Source organism: Cuculus canorus, chromosome 3, assembly GCF_017976375.1.
Source record: "Cuculus canorus isolate bCucCan1 chromosome 3, bCucCan1.pri, whole genome shotgun sequence".
Lineage (NCBI taxonomy): Eukaryota > Metazoa > Chordata > Aves > Cuculiformes > Cuculidae > Cuculus > Cuculus canorus.
Window position 1 is genome coordinate 87,341,036 of NC_071403.1, and position 22,208 is coordinate 87,363,243.

Consider the following 22,208-nt stretch of genomic DNA (forward strand, 5'->3'; position numbering starts at 1 on the left):
TTCAGCCTCAGTGGAAAATATAAAACAACATTATTCAGGACTGAAACAGCAGATACGTAACAGAGAAACCATAACACCTATTGCTTATGATGGGGTTGAATTTCACATCTAAGTCCCGCTGGGTTTCACACACCGCTCACATGTGCAACAAAAGCCTGACATTTCTCCAAAGCATAGGTGAGGTGCATAGGTGAGGTGCAGATGTTGTCACTTCAGACCCAATAGGGAGCAAGGCAGCATGCCAACACCACCTCTTGCTGTCACACTGACCCACCACTGCAGTGGGTTTGGCTGCAGCATGCACTGCCCGTGCCCATCAAGGCACTGGGTTTTTCTCCACCCCCGGGGGCCAGTGCATGGGCATCAGTGGGACACTTTGTCTGGATGAAGGGCTGAAGAGAAAGTTCGTCTCGCCTCATGCGTGGGATAAAGCGCAGGCTGCAAGTGATAGAAATAAAAAATGACAAGCTGAAGCCATCTCCCATCCTTGCCTTGGACCAAGCATTGCTTTTCTGAGAAAATGAAGAGAACCATTCCGTGAAGAGGAGTGGTCTCCAGCCTATCACCTTCTTGTGTATGTGCCCATGCATGTACAAGGCAATATATATATCTAAGTTTTGATGCCTTGGCTGAAAGCTCCCAAGCAATCATCCCACCCACACTTTCACAGCAGGGGATGCTGCAGAATGCGCCTCCCTTTGCAGCTGCAGCACCATTGTGGGCCTCTGTGCACACCCATAGAGCACCTCTTCTTTGGGGATTGCAGGGATTGCTGATACCAGAGCAGTTACGGGGCTGGGAAAAGATTCCTTGCCTTGGCCAGGCCAAAATTTGCTCCCTTGAGGCCAAGCACAAAGCTCATTTCTAAGTCTGCATTTTCTCCCAGCACCTGTCCCTGTTGTTGTCTTGTGCAAAATCATAGAGGAAACCATGGTGTGAACTAGAACCAAGGCCTGGGCCTTACGGCAGCCCCTCTCTACCTCAGGTCACCTTGCTGCCTCCCTTGAGAGCTGCATGCTCAAAGATAAAAAGGAAAAGCCCTAAAGACAACAAAACATTATCTTTTGCAGGCTTGAAGACCAGCACCTCACCCAGCCCACCACCCCAAGCGGTGATTTACCTCCATGGTGGGCATCGAGGCTAAGATGCTGCCTGTCCTGGCTCAGTCCTAAATCATCTCTCTCTGAAATAAGCCAAGCCAGGGACTGGCACATCATTGCCAGCATGCTGAAACAGCCAGGGTCACCCTGAAGCCCCCATTGTGCCACAGTGGCTCTGGGTCAGCTTGAAGGCAGATTTCAGATCAAGCTACTGGGAATGACCTGTAGAGGACTTCTTTCACTTGCTGTATGGGTAGCATTTATAGCAGGTGCCTGTGGCACAGGTGGGTGCATCTGTTTGAGGCTAGGGTATATATAAGCAGTCCTTTGATTATGAAGTACTATGACTTACAGAAGCAGCAGTGCAGTGGATCTGCCATGAGGTCTTGAAAGCACCAGCTGCATTCCAGTGTGTGTCACCCCTTTCTTCTGTTCGTTGTGAAGGAAAGTAACTAAACATCCATATTAATTTCCAGCAGCTGTCCAATGGAGACGATAAAACATGAGGAAACCTCTTAAAATGAGACAAAACATGCTGTAGTTTTCGGAAGGAGTAGGATGCACTTGTTTCATAAAGGGCTGGTGTCTCAAAAGGTTTGTGGAAGGTAATTTGGTGCCTTTAACTCGCTCCTGGATGGCACCATGGCCTAGGGAGATACCACAGCTTTTGCTAACCTGTTGAGCATTACAGTAACTAGTTTCCCACGCAGAGGCACAGCATGGGGTCACCTTGCTCCTGGAAAAGCTGGAAAGTCAGCAGAAGCATCAATCTGATCACTGGTTGCTTGGCTTTAGGATCCAAAACTTATCTTACTAGAAGAGAAAGGAGTTTGTGACTTGAAGAGTACCCAAGCCACCTTCATGGAGCCAAGGAAGGAAAAGGGGAGAAGATGGCCAACCAAATCCAATGCCAAGACAAGGACAGCATTATTTTAGCTCCTGCTGATTTTCTTTTACCTCAGCAGAGAAACAAGCACACTGTGCAGATCCATTAATGGTTTCCTTCTCTTTACAATGGTAGATTACACACATTTATCTGTCTCCTAGGGAAATATTTCTATTTAATTCTCTGCTATTTAAAATACGTCAAGAAAACATGCCTAGAAAATGCTGGCTAAGAGCTGATTGCTCCATGTATGTCAAAGGAAGCAATGATCAGGGTCTTCAAGAGACTTTTTTTTGTCTATGCTTATTGGTACCCAAAACTGGATGGCACTAAACAGTGCTAAATTGAGTTGCTGTTGGGGGAGTGCATGCAGAGAGATGCTTGTTCTGCTTTGCATATCTCTGCAGGCATGAGGACCCCACCACTAATTGGGATGAGATGGTTATTGGAGAGCCTCACAGTTGCTTCCACTAGAGGGACACAGCAGCTGCCAACCAAGCACTGGGCTTGCTCATTTCTTTATCATCTCAGTGCAAGTAACAGGCTCTCGCCTGGTTTTAGACAACATTGGCATTTCTAATGCCCCAATTTATAGTGCAGCCCCCTCCCTTGGCACATCCCCCTCCATGCTGCAAATGTTGCATCTTCCATGATTCAACAGCTGAGATATAGGAATTGGTTTTGGGCGGGGGGAACTCGGGAGGAAGATGGAAAAGAGTTATTCCAGGGAAATCTCCGAGGTCCCCGTCTCCTCCTTCACCAGCCCCTTCCCTGCAGGAAGGGCCTTTTCCAGCCCCTTTTCAGCTCACGCTAGAGAGGAAATATTGAACTAGGAACATAGCCATGCAAGCTGCTTCATTCGACCCGTCCCGCCACGGCATATCTTGGCCAGAGCTGGTCAACCAGAGACTATCCATGAGCTGCAATAAGCGGTCCCGGTTCAGTACCGGAGCCCCAGCTGCAGCTGCGCCTCACATCTGGCAGCCCCTGCCCAGGCCGGCACAGCTCTCGCAGTAACAGTCCTTGTGCGTTTTTGGTGGCAAACAGTGCCCTCCAGTGGGGCATTCGCCACCACACCATTTGAACACCTTGAGCGGGAGAAAGCAATTCCCGTTTTGAAAGTCCTAAACTAGATAAATAGATAAGTTGCAAGCTTCCAGCTACAAGCTTTACACCCAACAGGGAGGATTTATCTGGTGGTGGTGCTTTTAGCAGACAGCATCTCTGCAACCAGCATTCATGCAAGCACCAAAAATGCTGTCCCTATTACTCAGTGAGCAGAGATCCACATGCCATAACCTGGTCAGGAGTCTCCCAAAACTTTAAGTCAAGCTCTGAGAGAGTTTCTCACCCAGGCTGGAAGAAGCCCCTCCAAGATCCTCAGGGCTTCCCATAGAGCTCTGCCTTTAGGGCAGGGGAAAACAGGTAACACCAAGTCCAGGCACAAGAATAATCTTTAATTCCTTAAATTAAGCACCAAATATTTTATTATTTTTTTCTCCTTAATAAAAGTGTTTAATTTCCATAAGCTCAGAGTTCTGTCAGCTCTTGAGCAGAGTAGCACACAAGAAGTCATACAGCAGTGCAAGCATTTCATTAACTGAACAAGTAGTAAAAAAAGAGGTTATATGATAAGATAAAGATGACTGTGGCGGGATGTTCATCGTCCATAAAAAACATTTGGTTTGCACAGCAGGTAGCTTTGTCCACTGGGGAAGACAGGACTGGCTGGCTGTGCAGGTCACGAAGGCTGCAGAGGGTGGAGGATCCAGGGGTCCCCCCTCAGGGTTGGGGTGATTGCTCCAGGAAGACCTGGTACGCCTGGCCAGGGTAGGTCCGGGCACCCCACAGCCACTCAGGGGGCCTGGCCCGCAGCTTCAGCTGGAAAGGGTCAAGGCGCAGGCATTCCCCCAGGTCATGCAGCTCCATTGCTGGCTCCTCTGCAGCCCTCACTGGTGGCTCCTCAGGACTTAGGCTCCTCCTGGTGTACTGTCTGCGCCTGGATGCCCTGCACAGGGCACCAGCAGCCACCAGCATCACTAGGCCAGAAGTGATGGCTGCCCCGACTAGTATGTCAGCATGACGGAGGAAGAAGCCAATCCCTGCAAGAGAAGGGCCATGGCCTCGTCCTGCTTGCCCCAGTGGCCCCCCACTGTGAGACCTGGAGCTGTGAGTGCTCCTCCAGGAGGGTCAACATCTCCCCTGCTGCCCTGCAGAAGCCCTCATGGCTGCCTTCAAGGTAGATCATGTCTCCCAAATCTCCATACCAAATAATTATTTAGACTAAGAGAGAGCCTGCAGGAGCAGCACAGGGAGACCTTCAATAGAGCAAAGCCATTGTGCAGCTACACAAAGGCTAGAAGACCTACCATTCCCATCCAAACCTAAAGGATTGCTCTCCTTGATCCAAGAGATAAATATGCATTTATAAAACTATTTGTATATGACTTTAACACACCATCAAGCACAACTGATTAATGAATTTGGAACTGAGAGGATGGATGAGAAATGCAATTTGGCTGCAAGCTCACTGTTTAATCCACTTCCAGTGCTGCAGTGATGAGGAGTAGTTTCGGTAAAGTAACAGCATTTTGAGTATCTATCACAAGATACTGGTGGTTTTGGGGGCTGGGAGGCTCCATTACTCTGCAAGATTAGATTGGTCAGCTCTGATTATAATCAAACAGCACATGCCATCTGCTTAGCCTTGTGTCCGGGGAGTGCTAGAGTAAACACCAGGTAAAGCAATGTTTTTCTCATCAAGATGTTCACAGTGATAGAAGACCACAGGGCACTGAGGAGTGACTAGGTTTGCAGATCACAACAGTTACAGGGAAGAACTCACAAATCACCCTTGGCAACCCTTTGCTTATAGCAACAAGCCCTGAGCAGCCAAAGCCAGAAGATGCAAAGGGTGTGGGGGAATAAGGGCACACACGTGTCAAGTTTTAACCTGATGGTGGGAAAGTAGCAGACTGGGGAAAGAGAGGCTAAGCCTTGTGGACAAGTTATACTTGGGAACACCAACGTAGCCAGTGAGCAGAGCACAGCAGCAAACACCATGAGCTGTTACCAATATTTAACCACTCATTAAATACTCCAGATATTGGCAGCAGTAATGAATTGGTGCTGTCAGAAAGCAGGAGTTTTCCAGAGTTTCCATCCACAGCCTACCTCAGCAGGGAGAGAGAAATCAGATTCAATTGTAAAGGAATTGAAACGGGAAGGGACTTCTGGAGGTTGCCTGGTCCAATCCACCTGCTCAAGCAAGGCCACCAGGCCCATGTTTAGGCAGTTTTTGCATATCTCCAAGGATGGGGACTCCACAACCTCCCTGGGCAACCTGTGCTGGTGCTTGGTCACCCTCACAGACGAAGGTGGGGGGGGGGGGGGGCGGAAAGACAGTGTTTCCTGATGTTCAGAGGGAACCTGAACATTTCAGTTTGTGCCCACTTCCTCTGGTCCAACCAACGAGCACCACTGAGAAGAGCCTGGCTCTATCTTGTTTCTACTCTTCCTTTGAGTATTTATATACATTTATAAGATTCCCCTGAGCCTTCTTTTCTCCAGGCTAAACAGTCCCAGCTCTCTCAGCCTTTCTTCATAGGAGAGATGCTCCAGTTCCATCCTCATACTTATAGCACTTCATTGGACTCTGCAGTAAGTCCATGTCTCTCTTGTATGGAGGAACTCAGAAGTAGCAGCACTCCCTAAACCTTTCAGGCATCATTGAGATGCCTTTGAGAGCACAGATGTCACACTGAATTTCACCCAACAAGCAGCAATACTTTAACCCGACACAGTTAACTGATGCAGGTCATCCCTTGGACGCCTATCTAGGCTGACCTCTGAAAGCAGATGCCTTTGGAGTTCAGGAAAGACCATTTATCCTGTGTGTATAGGCTTTCCTCCCAACTTAAATACCCATGCTGCCTAAACCTCACTCTTCCTCCCTCACCTCAATTTGCAAAAGGATCATGTTTGCCTTCAATCCACTCATATCTGAATACAACTCCTAACGAAAAATATCCTGAAGCCAAAGGAGAAAGCCTAAGAGAACAACTAGCTGGGAATTACCTTGCAAAGATATTATATATCCTTCCCACAGCAGGGTCAGTGACCCAAAGCCTCTGCACCAGTACCAGTGCCATTTTTAAGCATCACATGCAACGCACATTAGCAGAGGCACTGCTGGCAGAACTCAAGTCAAGGAGAGAGCCCCTTACCCCAGCGTGTTCACTCCAGGTTACACATAGCAAGAGCAATGCTGCACATATGACTCACTCACACACACGAGAAAAACAGTCAGCTGCAGGAGAAAGCAGAGCCACTACTTCATCCTTTACCTGATCGAGGAGCACGGATGCAGAGGGTGCCAGACTTGGTGGGTGAATGATCTTCATAATCTTTTTTGCAGCGGCAGAGATACGTGCCCACGCTGTTGAAGCACTCTGCCTCCTCCCCGCAGAGGCCAACCCCAGCACTGCACTCATTCACATCTGTGACAGGGGAATAGATGCTCTAAGTCAACTCAGGCTTGGCATAAAAGGGCTTATCCCAGAGAAAAGCAAAACACCCACCTTCAACGAACAGTGAAACAAGCTGCGGCTTCTTCACTCCTACCGAGGTGCCAAGCAGCTCTTCCAGCTGGGAGTGCAGGAGCAGAGACATATTTCTCTCCTCTGGCTTCAGGTGTAGCCAGAAGGTGAGCAGGAGGTTAGCATCACTTGTCCTGAGGGCAGGAGAAAGCCCAAGATAAGGCAGGGGGCCAGCATCACCACCAGGCCTGGCTCTGAAAGCCCCTTTAGATCTTCCCACACACTCATATTAGATGGTGGTGCTGTAGGCTCTTGCAAAGATTATTTGAGGCAACAGGCAGCTTTGCACTTGGATCAGGGGAAAAGGAAGCCCAGTAGTGGGTCCTCATTTGGAGCTAGGCTGAAGTGGCTGGAAATTTGCACAAAGCAAATTGTAGTGGCAATTCACAAACCCTTAACCAAGTGTGGCAGGGACCTTGCTGACAGCTCACAGCTGTCTCCAGCAGACATAACAGCATGTGTGAGGATCCCTGTTTTCTCCAGAGTTTAAAATCCATCTTAGAACTAGAAAGACTCTAGCCAGCATTAAAAATTGATTTGCACCATTTTTCCTCTAGAAAAACAGATTTTTCCTTTTCCTACTTTCAGGACAAGTTACAGATCACAGGAGAGGAGCAAGGCTGGATCTCCGCCTGGGGAAGCAGAATGAGAACCTAAGCCACTGCTATCCAAGAAGTATTTCAGGTTACGGCGGTCTCACCTGCCAAGCCTACAGCACAGCAGTAGCCCTACCTTTTGATTTCCTTTAACTTTATTTCATTGACTCTGTTGGCAGACAGTTTCAGGTTCTCCTGGATCTGCAAAGGAACAGAGCGACCAGAGCCAGTTTGATAGGCAGGAGTATAGTAGCAAACAGGTTCTTTTCTCAGTCTGTCTCCCCACCTTGGCTCTTCCTCTTCACAAACCACTCAGGACACATTAGATGTCCCATAGCCCAGTGCTCTAGGCTTTTTCTCTAGGAGACTACTAATTGCTCCTATCTTCTTAGCTTCAGCTCAGCCCCCCCCCAAATATACAAGGTAATTTGGAAGAGAAAGAGCAAGAGTAGACCCAGGTAAGTGTACAGGTGCTAAACCACTGCAGAGCAGCAGTGTATGGATGGTGTTTCTCTAGGGTAAGCAAGCAGGAGTTTAAACCCTGTACCTGCTTCAGTTTGCATCCCAGAAAGGAAGTTCAGAGGAGCAGATGCTCACATGCTTGCTATCTTTAGGCTCTGGCTTAAAACATGCCCCATTTTCCAGAAGTGAGTTACAGCCCTCACTTGGTTGTATCCCTGTTTCTGCAGTTGTTTTCTACTACCTTGTGATGGCTTGGTGCTCTGAAGGGCTGCTGCAGCTAAATGCCAGCCACTATATCCAGGCACCCTGCCAGGGCATCAGCATTGGCCTCAGATAACAACCAGCGCAAGCAATTCAGATGCTGGTTTGTCACGTGGGTCTAACATAAAATCCCCGGAACGAAGGGCACAGCATGGTCTCTTCTAGTTAAAGATTTGGGACATCATATTTGGTTTTCCCCTCCTCCCCATGCCCAGACTTACATTGTTCTTCATAGATTCAAGAAGGCTCTTTTTGAGCTCACATCCACCACGAGGAATCCAGTCCTTGAGTTTGACTTCAATAGTTACTTCAAACAGCACATCTATCAGAAGACAGAAGATCCTAGAATGTTTAAGTCCACTTAAGACAAATGGGCTCATTAATCAAGTTAGTCCTTAAACATTAACAATAGTAGAACAGCTACACAAGGTCATGCTTCTTTCAGTGCCACGTGGGTGTTTCCAGAGGTTGCGTATCGGGTACAACAAGTTGTTGAGTAACAGGTGAAAACAAGCCTTAGCTAATGCTCAGTGCTGAATTGATCTTCCAGCAAAAACTATACAAACCATTAATGTACAGCTGATCACACTGACATTCCTTTAGCTATTATCTTTCCCAAAGGTATTATCATAATTAGTGATGGATTCTAAAATCCCACTTCTGTTCCCCATCTCTGTTTAAGATCAGCTTGTGTAAACCACTGTGTTCTGGCTGAATCCAGGCAGATACAGATTTGCTAGTCTGATGTTCAAAGCCTAGTTATTCAACAATATTTCTTCTGTTCAAAGCTCAGGCTCCTTCTATATTGACTCCTTTTGGAAAGCTGTTTCTGTGGCTTGCTCTGCCATGTAAGTCCAGTGTTGTGCTGCTTAGTTGCTAATACATGCACATAAGCATGTTTTACTCCTCTTCGCGGTCTGAGGAGCAGAGCTTCCACAGTTTTCTGATCATGAGCCACCCATTGGAGTATATTTGAGGAAGTGAGACTCATTCTCCTTAGAAAAATCTTCAACACTCAGAAAGTAATGCCTGAACTCAAACAAACCAGCATTTCTGTCAGGTACAGCGTCTGAGCCGAAGTTTCTCCATGATAAGGACAAAGTGGCCAAAGGATGACTGTGGGGTTGCAGTAATATCTTAAAATTTAAAATCTTCAAAGTGTTTACTAATCAGAAACACCCTCCCCTGCTTTCTAAATTTAAAGAGGAGACAGCGTCCACGCACAGCTCCAATCACCACACTGAACTTCAAGCAGTGTTTTAAGACACGATTAACTCCTTCTATCGCTTACCTCCAGGATGGTGCTGGGATTGCAGTGCGGTGTCATTCTCCGAAGATGCCAGAGCAGAAACCAGATCTGTCAGAGCAAGAGAAAGAATCAAGCTGCTAACCTCGGCATACCAGTAAGGGCAGGGTGGAAGTACATTAGGTACACATCGCTTCCCAAGAAGAGTGTCATATGCCAGCTCCTTTCTATGTTCCTTGTACAGAAGTTAAATATTAAGCTCCAAATCTACTCTTCTCTACAGTGTGAAATGCTTGGTAGAAAGAAATCAGCCCAATGAGCCTCATATACATTTCTCAAAGTGGATGACATGTTATCTCTGTGAAGCCACCAGAGCTCCTGCAGCCAACAAAGCCGCCTTGGACTCCAATGAAGAAAAGAAGCCTCGTGTATTAGATACCAGCTTTCTTATGTCTAAAATGAAGCAAGCACAGTTTGGATGGGAGGAAAGACCAATTGAAAACATCTTCTCTTCAACCTTCAGGTAGAAATTACAGTGGCTAAATATTTTTATAAAGGAAGTCTCACAACAGGTCCTACACTTTCTTAGGAGACAAGAGTCTTTTCCCCCTTCCTTCCTCTAACTTCTGGAGCTCAAATTCAGTTATCATGGCTAGACGCATCATGCTATGGGAGTCAGTGCATCCAGAGCTGTGCAACACCAAGACGGGCATTCACAATCTGCTTTGGGCATAAAGGCTGGCTCCTTCACAGATTATTCAGAGCACATGGATTAGGAACCACCTCTCCCTTTTAAGGGGGGCATCAGCCCATAGAAGCCCATGTTACAACAGATAATCCTATGTCTTCTCAAGTGCCACCTTCCTTGGAATCAGAAGGAGTCACAAGAGCTATCAGAGGGAACAACTGAAAGTGACAGTCACGTCTACAAATAAAACCCCTTCAGAGAACGCTGCATCACTGGAAATGGCTATTACAGTGTTGGACAACAGTTCAGCCACAAACAACCCAAAAAACAGCTTACCAAAGAACTCTTCATTCCTTATTCCAGGAGACACCACATGTCCAGCAGTCATGCCAGGAGATGGGTAGAGAGGAAAAGGTGTTATACTTGTGTTTAGTGGTGGGTCTTCCAGCACTGGTGTCTGCACGCAGTGTGCAGCTGTGACCACTTCCCCAGACAGGCTGTCACTGGCCTGATCCAGGCTAGATGATTTGGCAGAGGCACGTGTGTTGCTACTGGGCACCTCAGAGTAAGGGACACCTGCTGAGCAACACAGAGCTACAGTGACCAGAGGAGGCACCAGCTCGACATCCTCCTTCGCATTCTCTGAAGCTAACAGCTCAGCTTTATGCCCAGCATCTTGCCCAGCTGGAGACAGCTCCATCAACACGTTATCTTTGGTTTCTCTGTCCTCAGCACTGTCATCCTTAAGGCTTCTTTCCAGCTCTGGTACATCCCACAGCTGACCACACCCATTTAGGTCAAGTTTGCTCAGGTTACCACCAGACTGAGCACCTTCCATGACATGAGGAGACTGTTGAGGCTTGTCATCTGGGCTTGCAAGCTCAGGCTGGATCCTGCCGCCAGCAGGTGCACCTGATGAGCTTAGAGAGGCTCTTAGCATGGGCAATAAACCTTTTGTTACTGCCATCCTGCAGCTCTCTTTTTTGGAGACCTCCTGGACAGACTTTTGGGGAGATACGTTATCGTTTGAAGAGCCCACAATTTCAGAGTCTTTGAACACATAATACCATCCTTTAAAATGTGTGTATTCATGGCTTAAGTAACCACTTCCTGATAGAAACAATATATGGACTGCAGTAGCTTTCGTAGCAAAGATCAGAGTACCTCGGTTGTGACAGGCATACACCACTTTGGTTTCCACACTTGACAAGACCCCCTGGAAGATTATCTTGTCCTGGTTCTTGCCACAGCCATTGTTTCCCTGGAACCCCTGGACATAGATGACTATGTGCTTCTGGGAGTCTGCCAATATGGTCCAGTTACACCAGACGTTGGTTTCAACGTCCATGTGCAGCGGCAGGTAAAATATCCCAGAGCCGTTGTGAAAGATGACATGACAGCTCCTGATGGGGAAGTATTCCACTGCCCAAGGCAGCCCTAGCTCTGACGCATCAGAAAGGAAACACATGGTCAGTGGCTATAGTACACACCAAGGCACAGATACAACACTTCTAGGAATGCTGCAAATTGCCACAGAACAGGCCCTGTTTAGAACCCTCTCCTGCTGCAAGATTTCTATAGTTTCAGCCCACAAAGCCGCGTCTCAGCCGCTTTGTGGGCTGAAACTATAGAAACCAGAGCAATCTGCAATCAGAGCTGAGCCTGGGCCCCAGCTGTTCTGCAGCATCTGGCCCTTTGCAGCCCATCCAGCCTCCAGTAGCTTCTATTATGTGGTTTTGCTTCCAACAGAGGCTTTGTCAACAAGACCACTTTTTTTTTTTTTTTTTTAAATCTTCCCCTCCCCAGACAGCTGGGTTGCACTTGCCAGGCTGGTTCTGCAGGTGGTAAACACAGCCTCATCCTTGTCCCCACCAAGTACTTCTAACTTCTAAAGATGGTTTATGGCAGGGTATGAAGTACTGGAAGACCTACCAGCATGTTTCCATTCCTGTCCTCCTGGCATACGGATATTTCTGGAAAGAGGATCATCAGACGGCTCTTGAGACTTTTGGCCTCTTGACACCGTTTCTATCCTGTGGGCCACAGAAGGACCAGGGTGTGTAGAAGTGACACTGAAGGAGGCATTTCTCTGCTGTCCCGCACCTGCTCGGAGAGCTTCTGTGGTTTTCTGCACTTTAAATTCCTCAAGGATGGAGGCAGACACCAGTTCATAACTAGCAACTGTGCCCTGATGCTGCAAAGGCACCATGTGCTCCTCTCTCCTCGGTCCCCAGATGCCAGGCCTGGGTGCTGGTGCCACCCCAGAGCCACTGCTTGCATAATCCTCAGGCCAAGGAAGCCCCACACCAAGGTTTGGGCTGGTGACAGAAGCTGGGGAGGAACTCCTAGCTGCCAAGCCCACAGGGGCTGAAGTTTCTGCTTGTTGGCCACCTGCCTCCTCCAGTGCCAGTTTTTGCATCCCAGGGCCAAGACATCCAGGGGACTCATCAATGCCTGGTTCAGAGGTTGCTGGTAGATGGTGAGATGGGGAAGGGGAGACCATTTCCTGTTCTCCTGGGCTAGTCAGTGAGACTCCTGCCCTTTGCCCGAGGCTGATGTGGTCCAAATCCAAAGCTGAAGAGAAGACAATGGGGGACACAGCCTTCACTTCTGGAGGAAGAGGTGCTTGGGAGGTGAAATCAGTAGAGCTGAAGCCTGCAGGTACTGGTTCTGTGCAGGAAACCACGGGCACATGGATAGTTTCTGTCTTGGTGGACTTGGCTGTGGGAGCATGCTCCAGCCCTGTTGGTGAAGTGGGTACAACCAGCCCTGGCTGTGCAGCTCGGCCACTGTGGTGGTGGCAGCTTTTTACACCCAAGGACAACACACGAGCTTCCTCAGTAGCTGGACGGTCATATCCTTGGGCATTTTGGGAAAGGCTCCCAGGGTCTGTGGGATCTGAATGCAGGACGTGACTGCTCTGAACACACAAATGAGGATGCTCTTGGAAGATGTCCAGTGTTGCATCTTGCCGTATCATGGTTTTCCTCTCAAAAGCTCCCCTAAAATGTTCCAGGGAGGAAATATCCATGAGTTTTGTATGTTGGAGATCAGTTGTTCCCAACTCATGTTGAGTCACGGACAAATCCCCAAAACTGCTTTGCCATCCTTGGCCTGTCTCAGGCAGCAGCTGTGAGTGATCCCCATCTACCACTTCATATAGACTACTCAGGCTAGACATCAAGCCCTTTGCAAGGCCATCAATATGACTGCTTACTGTGACATCAGCCAGGACACTTGACTGGGAATGGCTTTGATACTTCTCTAAACTTAATGGGCTGAGCTCTACGCACATGGTGGTATCTCTGCTCTCTGTGCTTTCTCTTCTCCCAGGCAACAAAGTCTGTGAGAACGCAGTCAAATCCAGGCAACTTGTGGATGTTGGTTTAATTGTAAACTGTAGGTCTCCCAGATGTCTTGGCCTCAGGGAAGGGTGCAGAACAGCCTGCCTGTCCTCCAGACCCACATCTGCCTGCTGCAAAAAAGGCTCTGCTACCTGCAAGGCATCAAGCAAAGGAGTTTCCAAAAGCACACTTGAAAGCCCGTGCATATAACCAAACCCCATAGTGATGTCCCCACTCACGGAGAGACTCTGACTCCAGGTATCCTGCTCTGCAGTGGGGATTATGCCCCAAAGTGTTCCACTGCCTTGAGCTTCCTTGAAGTACCTTGTACCTCCTTGCAGCTCAGACCGCCATATACAAGGAGTTTTTGTTTCCATGAGCAGTGTCCTTGCACCTTCATATGTGACAAGCTCAACAGGACTTCCCACAGCTGTAGTATCCAGCATGCTTCCGCTTCCCTGCAACAACCCACCAGTCAAACCTGGGGTCTTGCCAAGGCTCACAGGGCTATGTGTGGTCACAAAGTCCCGCACATCTCTAAATTCTTCAGTCCATCTGGACCAAAAAATACTATCTTGCTTTGGTAATTTTGGAGCAGGAGTTTCAGAAATAACATCAACTTTAGAGGAAGATTCATCTTTCTGGTCTTGGAACATGTAGTACTTCCCTTTAAATTGTCTCTCTCTACAGTCTGGCAAATATCTCTTCAGCAACACAACATGGACAGCCTGAGCAAAAGTGGCAAAAACATGAGTCTCCTTTTTCCAGCAAGCATAAACCACGCTGTTTTCCACCAGTGAAGAAACTCCTTCAAATAGGATTTTGTCTTCATTTATGTTGCAATCCTCCTCAGTGATAAAACCCTGAATATAAATTATTATATGCTTTCTGAAGCCTGCCCAGATTGTCCAGTCACACCAAAAGTTTGTTGGAGAATCACCACAGTATGCTGGAGGAGAAAACTCCCCATACTTGTCCTTCAGTACTCTGTGGCAGCTTCTTATAGGCCTATATGCAAATATCCAAGGAAAATCTGAGCCTGAAAGACAAGAAGCAACAACTGTAAGTTTTCTTCTATGTCTGCTTCCCAGAAAGAGTTACTAGTCCGTACTTCCAGAAATTATTCTCAAGCTCCTGTTTGCCAAGCAACATTCAAATTCATCAGCAGAACACACAAGTACCCCTGTGTCAGGTCCTGAGGAGGAAGCCAACTGGGTATGTACCCACGCGCCAGCCCAGCATAAACCCAAAAGTGCCATCCATCCCTTCCAGCTTAAGTGACTGTTCCCCCCCCCAACCTACACCAAACCTCCTCCCCATCCGTGCTCGCTCCACCATTGTGTACTGCTCCAGAGTACCAAGAGGGCTGGGGCAACTGGAGAAGCCCCAGCCACCACCGGAGCAGGAAGCTCTCATGCTTTGGGTATCCTCCAGCATGGCCATGCAGGAGCACAGAGGCACCAGCACTGCTATGCAGTGGGTGTCACTTGTTCCAGGGAGGCAGGTTCACAGCGGCAGGATGGGGCTATTTAGGGAGCAAAGCTCAAGGAACTGCCCCATCACCGCAAGTTACAAAAGAAACAAGCGTGCTATTACATTTGGTTTCAGGCAACATTTATTGTTTATACACCTGCAGGGCTGGAAGGAGACGCTCCCCTAAAAGCACTTTCAAACCCTTTGCTTTAAAGGGTTCAGCCAAGCAAGAAGACCTCAGAACCACAGTAGAGTGAGCAACGTTAGCATCTCATGACAGCACATTTAGCTCTCAAAGAGGGAAACAACTTACCTCAAGTGGGAAGAAATATTGTGTTTTCCAGAAATACTATCTCAAAGCTAGAAGTGCCACAAGGCAGAGATAGATTAACCCTATAGGAGCACAATTAAAGTTCAGGTTGAACTTTGGCTGCTTGTTTTAGTTGCTGCCCAGCGGCGATTTGCTACAGCGCATTGCTCCTACCTCCAGGGTTTTGGAGGCTCTACAGTAGGGGGTGCCAAACACGGGTTTGGTACCTGTAAGACAGCAGCACACTACCTCCCAAACTAGCACTGATTTTTCCCTTTCGCAGCACACAATACTAGGAATGTTCCCTTCCCTCCTATCATCACTCTGAGGCCAAGCTGTTATTCTTAGCTTTCCAAGGAATGATGTGCCCAACAAATTCCTGAAGGACTTAATTCGGTTTAAAAAAAAAATACAACATCTGGGCTGAGAATTTTCTCTTACCTGGTTTAGCCTTCCGATATTCCTGAAAGGATCCATGTGCCTATAAAAAAAGAGAGAGTCTTGCTGTAAATCCAAGTACCACTGCATGTGCTTGTGATGCTTCTCAGAGAGATCCTAGCCTAAGCTTGTTTAGTAAGTAGGATCAAATCCACTGTGTCCTGGTAGCTTGGGATTTTGCCTGCACCTGGATAAAGCCCCTAGGCCACCTCATTTTTCCCATGTGATAATAAATATTCACTCCTCCCTACTTCCAAAAGCATTGCCTGGCTTATGCTGTTAAGCCACAGTCAGTACAGGAACATGTCCAAACCACAGCAATCAATTCCCAGCTGTGCTTTTATCTGTAAGAGTCATGCAGAGAGAAGAAGGATTTGAAAGCAAGAAGGACACTGGACCAAGGAACTGAATTCCTACTTCCCATCACTCACCCCTGTGACAGCATTGCAGCAGGACTTCAGTATCATCCCAGGAGCCTGCCTGCCAGCAGCCGGTCCCCATGCCCAGGGCACCAAAAGCAGAGCCAGAAGCACTGAGGAGGGCCAAGGCTCCATAACAGAAGTTTATCAGAGACAGAGCATTAAAAGGAGCCAAAAAAAAAAAAAGCCAACCAAAAACCTCTCCCTCCCTAAAATAATCCCTCAGGCAGCACAAACGCAGGATCACTACCCCTTTCCAAACACATCACTGCACCAAATGAGCTCTTCTCTGAGCCCACTCACACATATACTGCTCTACTACTCCAGTGAAAGCAATTAGCTAATCAATGAAATGAGGCCAGCTATCACTCATTAGGGACAGACCTGCTCTTTCAATTCACCATCCAATATTCCGCCTTTCCTGGGTGTTTTGGTGAGAAGGCATTATCCACTTTTAATGCACAACGTTATAAAACTGGAATTAAAGTGATGCTGGTGCCCTGACCTAAACCAGAGCCCAGGCTGCTGATTCAGTTACTGGAGAGGGGAAAAAAAAAAAAAAAAAAAAAAAAAAAAAAGAAGTCTTAATGTACTTAATATAAAAGTGAGCATTTTCATCACATTTTAACCAGTTTCTGCTCAAGGCTGTGATTTCCCCCGGGGCGGTACCTTCTTGAAGCAAGACTGAGTGAAACACGTGGAACTGCCTTGAAACATAAGCAGCTACACTCCTCATCTACCCTTAGCAAAATGTGGAAAGCAAATAGCCCAGGTGATGATGTGTAAATTATTAGATGCTTAAAATTCTTTCAGCTGTAATAATCTACCTTGTCGTCAGGGGTCACACAGATAAGGCAATGAGGCTCTTTGACGTGCAGTTTTGACAATATTCTTTTAAAAATGTCAGTCATCATTTAGCAGAATAAAATAAAAACTTTTTTTTTTTTTTCACTCAGTCATCATAGCTTCAGAAGCTGATGGATGTTTAGGGACAAATACACCCACTTTTTTCATGGGTCAAAACAAGCAGCACATCAGACCTCCCCAGCCACGCAGGGTTGGCAGGGGCAGTCATGCAAGCGACTGTGTCCCAGCTACTGACTGTTAAGCTTTTCCACCCATCTCGTGTGCAGTCCCATTGGCCTTTTGGCTATGATTATTTCAGGCTGCACAAAACTTCTCCTCCCATGGCAGTGTGTCTGCAACTACACATGTCCAAAGTGACCTGAAATTATCTCCTGCTGTGCTACAGCAGGTGCAGACACACCTGCAAACCTTCCTCCATGCTTATCATGGAAATCAGATTTGCCTTCACAAACAGAAAACACAGTTGTGCTACCACACTAAAAAACCTGGAAGTTAACATCCTGGCTGGATGCCCTGTTGTGAAGTGGGGAAGTTCTCAAAGTATCATTTGGTTTGTGAGGAGAACAGGAGCGACTGCTTGATGTCAGTTTGGCAGATGGTGGAATGGAGATGGTGAAATAAATTTTAAGATGAGTTTATTTTTAATTTGTTGTTACAGAATTATTTAAGTGAGGAATTTTAACATGGGTGGCGCTGGTGTTTATTTGGTAGCTATTTTTCTGAGTTGTATTTTGAGTATTTCCATAAAGACGTAAATTGTTCATTTAGGAGGTTTGGCTCTTTTGACTAAATCCTTGTACTCAGTAGCTGCTGATGTTCTTATTTATCTTGGGGCCAAAAGTATCTTTTGGAGGGGAGCTGGTGAATACATTCACAATGACTTGCACTGAGTTGCACAGGCAAACTGCACCACAGGGCCAAAACCACCAAATTGCAGGTTTCATCTTCTTTACTAGTTCCTGCGTTCCTGGTTCCTTTCAAGATGTGTCCCGTGGCATCTCCTCTGCCAGGATGAGCCAATAGCATCGAGGAGACCCTCAGAAGCTACTGTGGGGGACACTGGTGCAGACAGGGCCACCAGAGGGACAGTCACCAAAATTAATTTCAGCAAGTGCTCAGATTTCCCCACCAGACAGCATCACATACCAGGTGCTCCCACTTACAACTATTCTCCTGTCATTTATAAGGCAACATAAGCTGGCTGAGAGCTTGGGACAGATAAATTTATCATCTACCTCCCTCTAGTGATTGCATTGCTGCATAAAGTGAGAAGGAAAACTATGCTGGCAACAGTCATTTTTCTCTTCTTTCTCGGAAAATCACTGAATGTTTTCATTTTTTGTGTCACTTGTTCATGATTCTCTTACACGCTAAAAGCAAACAGAAAGAGCTACAGGAGGATGAGAAATCAGGATTTCACTCATCACCTCGCTAACTAGAAATAATGAAAGTCCAAAATAAAGAGTAATATGGGTGGCAGTTAAATGCTAGTGCAAACCCAATGTTTTTATCAAAGTTGACAAAAAATGGTAAAATCACAGATTGGAAAAAAAAAAAAGAGTTTAACAGGTTTCAAAAGTGATGTTATTCTTTAGGGCTTGGCAAGGCACCCACCTAAATACCGGAGAATGTGTCCTGGGTGCCCATCTTAGTGGCTCTGCCCCTCCAAGTGAGCTGCCAGCACTGTACTTGCAGGGGCTACTCTGTTATTTGAAGACACATCAAGTAGAACAAGATCCCTGTATTTAGTTACCAGAGATCAGTTTAATTCCCATTTCTTTGCATCATTCATTAGCCAGATTGATTTTACGTCTGTTGGGGCCAAAGATGCAATTACACTCTTAGCTACAATTAAAGGTAAGGGATTTCTCAGGAGCTGATATTTTCCTTAAATACAGAATTAGCTTTCCTTGATCACTGTCTGCTTTTCATTGACTTGGCTGCTAATCTTCTGGACTGTGCTCAGGGATGTTTTAAATGAGTAATGCCATCATGTTCCATCTTATCATGGTGAGTGGTTTACCCATGCTGATGGCAAACTATTAATAAAACCAATATATAGTTTATACTTCACTTTTAGTGGGGTTTCTATAACTAAAATCATAAATTGCACACCTACAAGATTTGTGTAAGAAGATATGTAGCTTGGGAGGTCTAAAGTGATTTTTCTTTGGGCTTTCTGATGCTTTCAAGGCACCTATTCCTTCTTCATCCTGACCTGGAATCCATGGAAAAACAAAGCGGGCAAAAAAGTAAAATAAAGGAAAAAAGGAAAAAGGAAGAAAGGGAAAAGAAAAATGGGGAAAAGGAAAGAAGGAAGAGGAGGAGGAGAAAAAGAGGAAGAAAAAAGAAAAGGGAAAAAGAAAAAAGGAAAAAAGTATAAAGATAGGAAAAAAGAAAAAAGGAGAAAAAAGAAAGAAGAAGAAAAGGGAAAAGAAAAAATTAAGAAAAATGGAAAAAAGGAAAAATAAAAAGAAGGATAAAAGGGGAAAGGGTGGAATGAAGGAAAACAGAAAAAACTGTACACCTTTGTGTGCTGGCAGGAAAGGTCTGTCTGGTAGGACTATGCTGTTTTTTCGAGGGCTTTCCCAGAGGAGCAACTTCAGCAAATGTTCTTGTCCATTGGGTTAGAAAAGGTGGGATTTCCTCCAGCCACTCCCTGATCAGCAATTTCTGTGTCCATGGCTGAGTTCAGGTGATGATCAGCCTGGCCAGCATCTGATGAGGCAAGTTCATGAAGTGCTGGTGGCAGAGGTCAAGCCTGGCCATTGCTCTGCCCTGATGGGAACAAAAAAAAGAGATTTCCATCTCTTTCAACTTAAACCACAGCATCGACATGGTGGCAGACAAACCAGGACACCATGACAGAATTTAAAAGATATGACAGAAATAAATATCTGCAAAACATTTTTCAACAAAATATTTTCTGAATTGGGAAGCTTATGCACCTCACCCATCCAACAGGCGAGCTGCTGCTTTACCATGTTCAGCCTTCTTTCACTCGGTTAATTCAACTTTGCTCTGATGAGCTATTTTCAAAACCAAAACAAGTAAGACTGATTTTCCATCAGGAAAGCAGGTTTATAATGAGACCACATGTCCACTGTACTCTGCAAAGAGTTCCAAAAGATGGAGAAAATGGAGCTCTCATCCTGCTTCAGCAGACAGAAGCCACCTCCCCTCCTCTTTGATGTTTCCTTATTCTGGTTATGAGTGTGATGACTCCATCTGGCAATGCTGGGGGTTGGTGCTTTGCTCTTGTGTTTCCCTATCACCTGTTTTAAAGGGCATCACAAGAAATTCACACCTGTAAGCCCTTGTTTCCTCTCTAAGCCTTAGTCAAGGCTTTCAGTGGACCTGACAACCTGGTGGGTACAAAAATCACAGCATCTCTGCCTGGAGACACCGAGGTGGCTGGCAAACACAAAGGGGCCAGGAGGGAGGAAACACATTATTGAAATGCTATGGGACTCCCTCGATGGACATGGATGACCTCTGGGTCTGCTGTTTCCTCCTCAGGACAAAATCAAAAATACACAAATCCAAATTGGGGATGCCCATAGAGGGAGCAGGAGATGCCACTTATCTGGGTGACAGAGGAGGAGAGGATGATGGAGAGAGTGAACAGAGAGGACCACACAGCTGAGCCAGCGAGAAAGATGAGGATCCTCAGTGAACTGAAGGCTTCCCAGGAGGGCCTGGGGATAGATGCCAGATATGGGTGGTGTTCTTCACATCAAAAGAAGTTTGGAGCAGCCCTTTCCCCTGTTTTCAGGTATTGGAGGATGCCACGCCTGAACGTTTAGCTGAGTGTCCTCAGTGAGAGAAGATGACTAGGGCACTGGGAAGACACAAATGCCTGTGACGCTTAGGCACCCCAGACACAGCCTCTATGGCTGAGGGAGAGAAAACAGCTCACACAGTGAGGACACAGAGAGCTTCAGCAAGTCAGCGCTCACAGCCCAGGCAGACCCCAGGTCAGCACCTACATCATCCAGCCGATGCTTTACACGAGTGCCTCGGGGTCCAGAGGGTGCATCAAGCAGTAAATGCTCTTGCAAGGCAGGAGAGAAGTTCCCCTCTCCGTGTACATCTTGTTTCTTAGCCCTATAAAACACTGTCACTGTTTTCAGACACTGGGTCACATCATCACTTGATCTAGGATAGTACAGCTTGCTTAACCTTCTTGTTCCAGCCTAAATCCCAGACTGTGCTTGGGACGGATCCTCTGTAGAGTTTTCCTGTGCTGCAATGGAGGGCATGAGAGAAAGTTAATCTTGGCTTCTCCCCAGAGACAGTAATTTCTGCTTGGTGATGGTGGAGAGGAGATCCAGAACTGGGACAAGACAGACGACAGAGACAACATCTGGCAGGATCAGAGCCTACGCCTGCCCCAGTGGGATTTATGCCTTTCCAGTATCTCCTGGCAGGAGCAGACACTACCCTTCTGCCCCAGACATGGGGGACAGTAGCTGACAAGAGGGCTTGTGGCGGTCCCTTCGATCTCAGGAGGTTCCCAAGCCACGGTTTGCTTGAGAGGACACGATCTGGATGACCTGGGAGGGCTCACATCCAGCCAGGCACAGACAGGCTCATCCTATTCCTGGAGTGGTTCCTACCTTCTGCACATCCTGAGCAGCAGCGGGAAGAAAAGGCAGAACAGAAACCCTGTGGTGACACTGCCCTGGCCACTGAGCCACGTGCCTGGCCAGGCCGTTCTTTCTGGTGGGAGGAAACCCAGGTTGCAGGCAGCTTTGCGTCCTGCAAACCAATGCAGAACTGATTTATATTAAAAATAAAGAGCACACAATGCCAAAGTGGTTGGGATTTGTCTATTAATCTCTCAGCAGTCAGCTGCGAACCTGACAAATCCCGTGAAATAGCAGCGGGGAGCCGTGTCCTAGCTCATTCCTCCCTGCCCGCTTTTACAGCTAAAAATAATCAATAACAACTGTCCAAAATAGGGAGACTAAAGCAATTTACCAGGCTGTGGGATCATGACTCATATTTTTACTTGTGTGCTGGCTGGGCTTTAAAAAAAAAAAACCCATGGGGCTGTGTTTCCCAGCAGCTACAGTGGAAAATCACCTCAGAACCACCAGGGATCCGGACAAAGGGGTTGCCTTGTTAGAACGAGTGCCTTTTGCTGGGATCCTGCAGTGATGCTTTGCTGGGAAGAAATTAAAATAAAAATGATGCAGCCAGGTTTAGAGCAGCATTGTCCCCCCTGCTTTATGAAAGCAAGCACTAATTGAACTGCCGGGGAGCAATGAGCCCCATGGAGGCAGTGGTGGTTGTTATGCTACTGGTAATTGCTGTTTTCAACCAGCATAAGCAGCAGAAGGGACTTCTCTGGAGTTTCCTGGGGTGGCTACAGTGCTAGAGGAGCTTTCCATCCAAATCCCTATCCCAAAGGGGTCACCCTCCTCTCCGTGCAGCTGCCTTGCTCGAGTGGGTCCATCCTCTCCCATGCACATCTGCACACAGTTGCTTTGCCTCAAGAAGCAGCAGCAGCACCAA

General features: G+C 47.0%; 1 protein-coding gene across 1 annotated transcript; it reads right to left on the minus strand.

Moving 5' to 3' along the window:
- Positions 1 to 2,756: 2,756 nt before the first annotated feature.
- Positions 2,757 to 16,732, minus strand: LOC128851679 (uncharacterized). The gene is made up of 10 exons (XM_054062344.1): positions 16,649 to 16,732; positions 15,406 to 15,445; positions 11,770 to 14,220; positions 10,174 to 10,413; positions 9,195 to 9,260; positions 8,125 to 8,225; positions 7,317 to 7,381; positions 6,567 to 6,718; positions 6,333 to 6,485; positions 2,757 to 4,088 (listed from the first exon to the last, which is right to left on the minus strand). Exons 1-10 carry the CDS (start codon positions 16,730 to 16,732, stop codon positions 3,769 to 3,771), a joined length of 3,672 nt encoding a protein of 1,223 aa, XP_053918319.1. The 3' UTR covers positions 2,757 to 3,768.
- Between the last annotated feature and the right edge of the window lie 5,476 nt (positions 16,733 to 22,208).

Bases quoted from the DNA above. Each gene is read 5' to 3' on its own strand.
- LOC128851679 (XM_054062344.1), bottom strand. From the start codon at position 16,732: ATGACTGACATTTTTAAAAGAATATTGTCAAAACTGCACGTCAAAGAG. The intron at 8,226-9,194 runs GTAAGCGATAGA...GTCTTCTGATAG, and splicing joins ATCCCAGCACCATCCTGGAG to ATGTGCTGTTTGAAGTAACT. The intron at 4,089-6,332 runs GTAAAGGATGAA...CTTCTCTTGCAG, and splicing joins CATCCGTGCTCCTCGATCAG to GGATTGGCTTCTTCCTCCGT.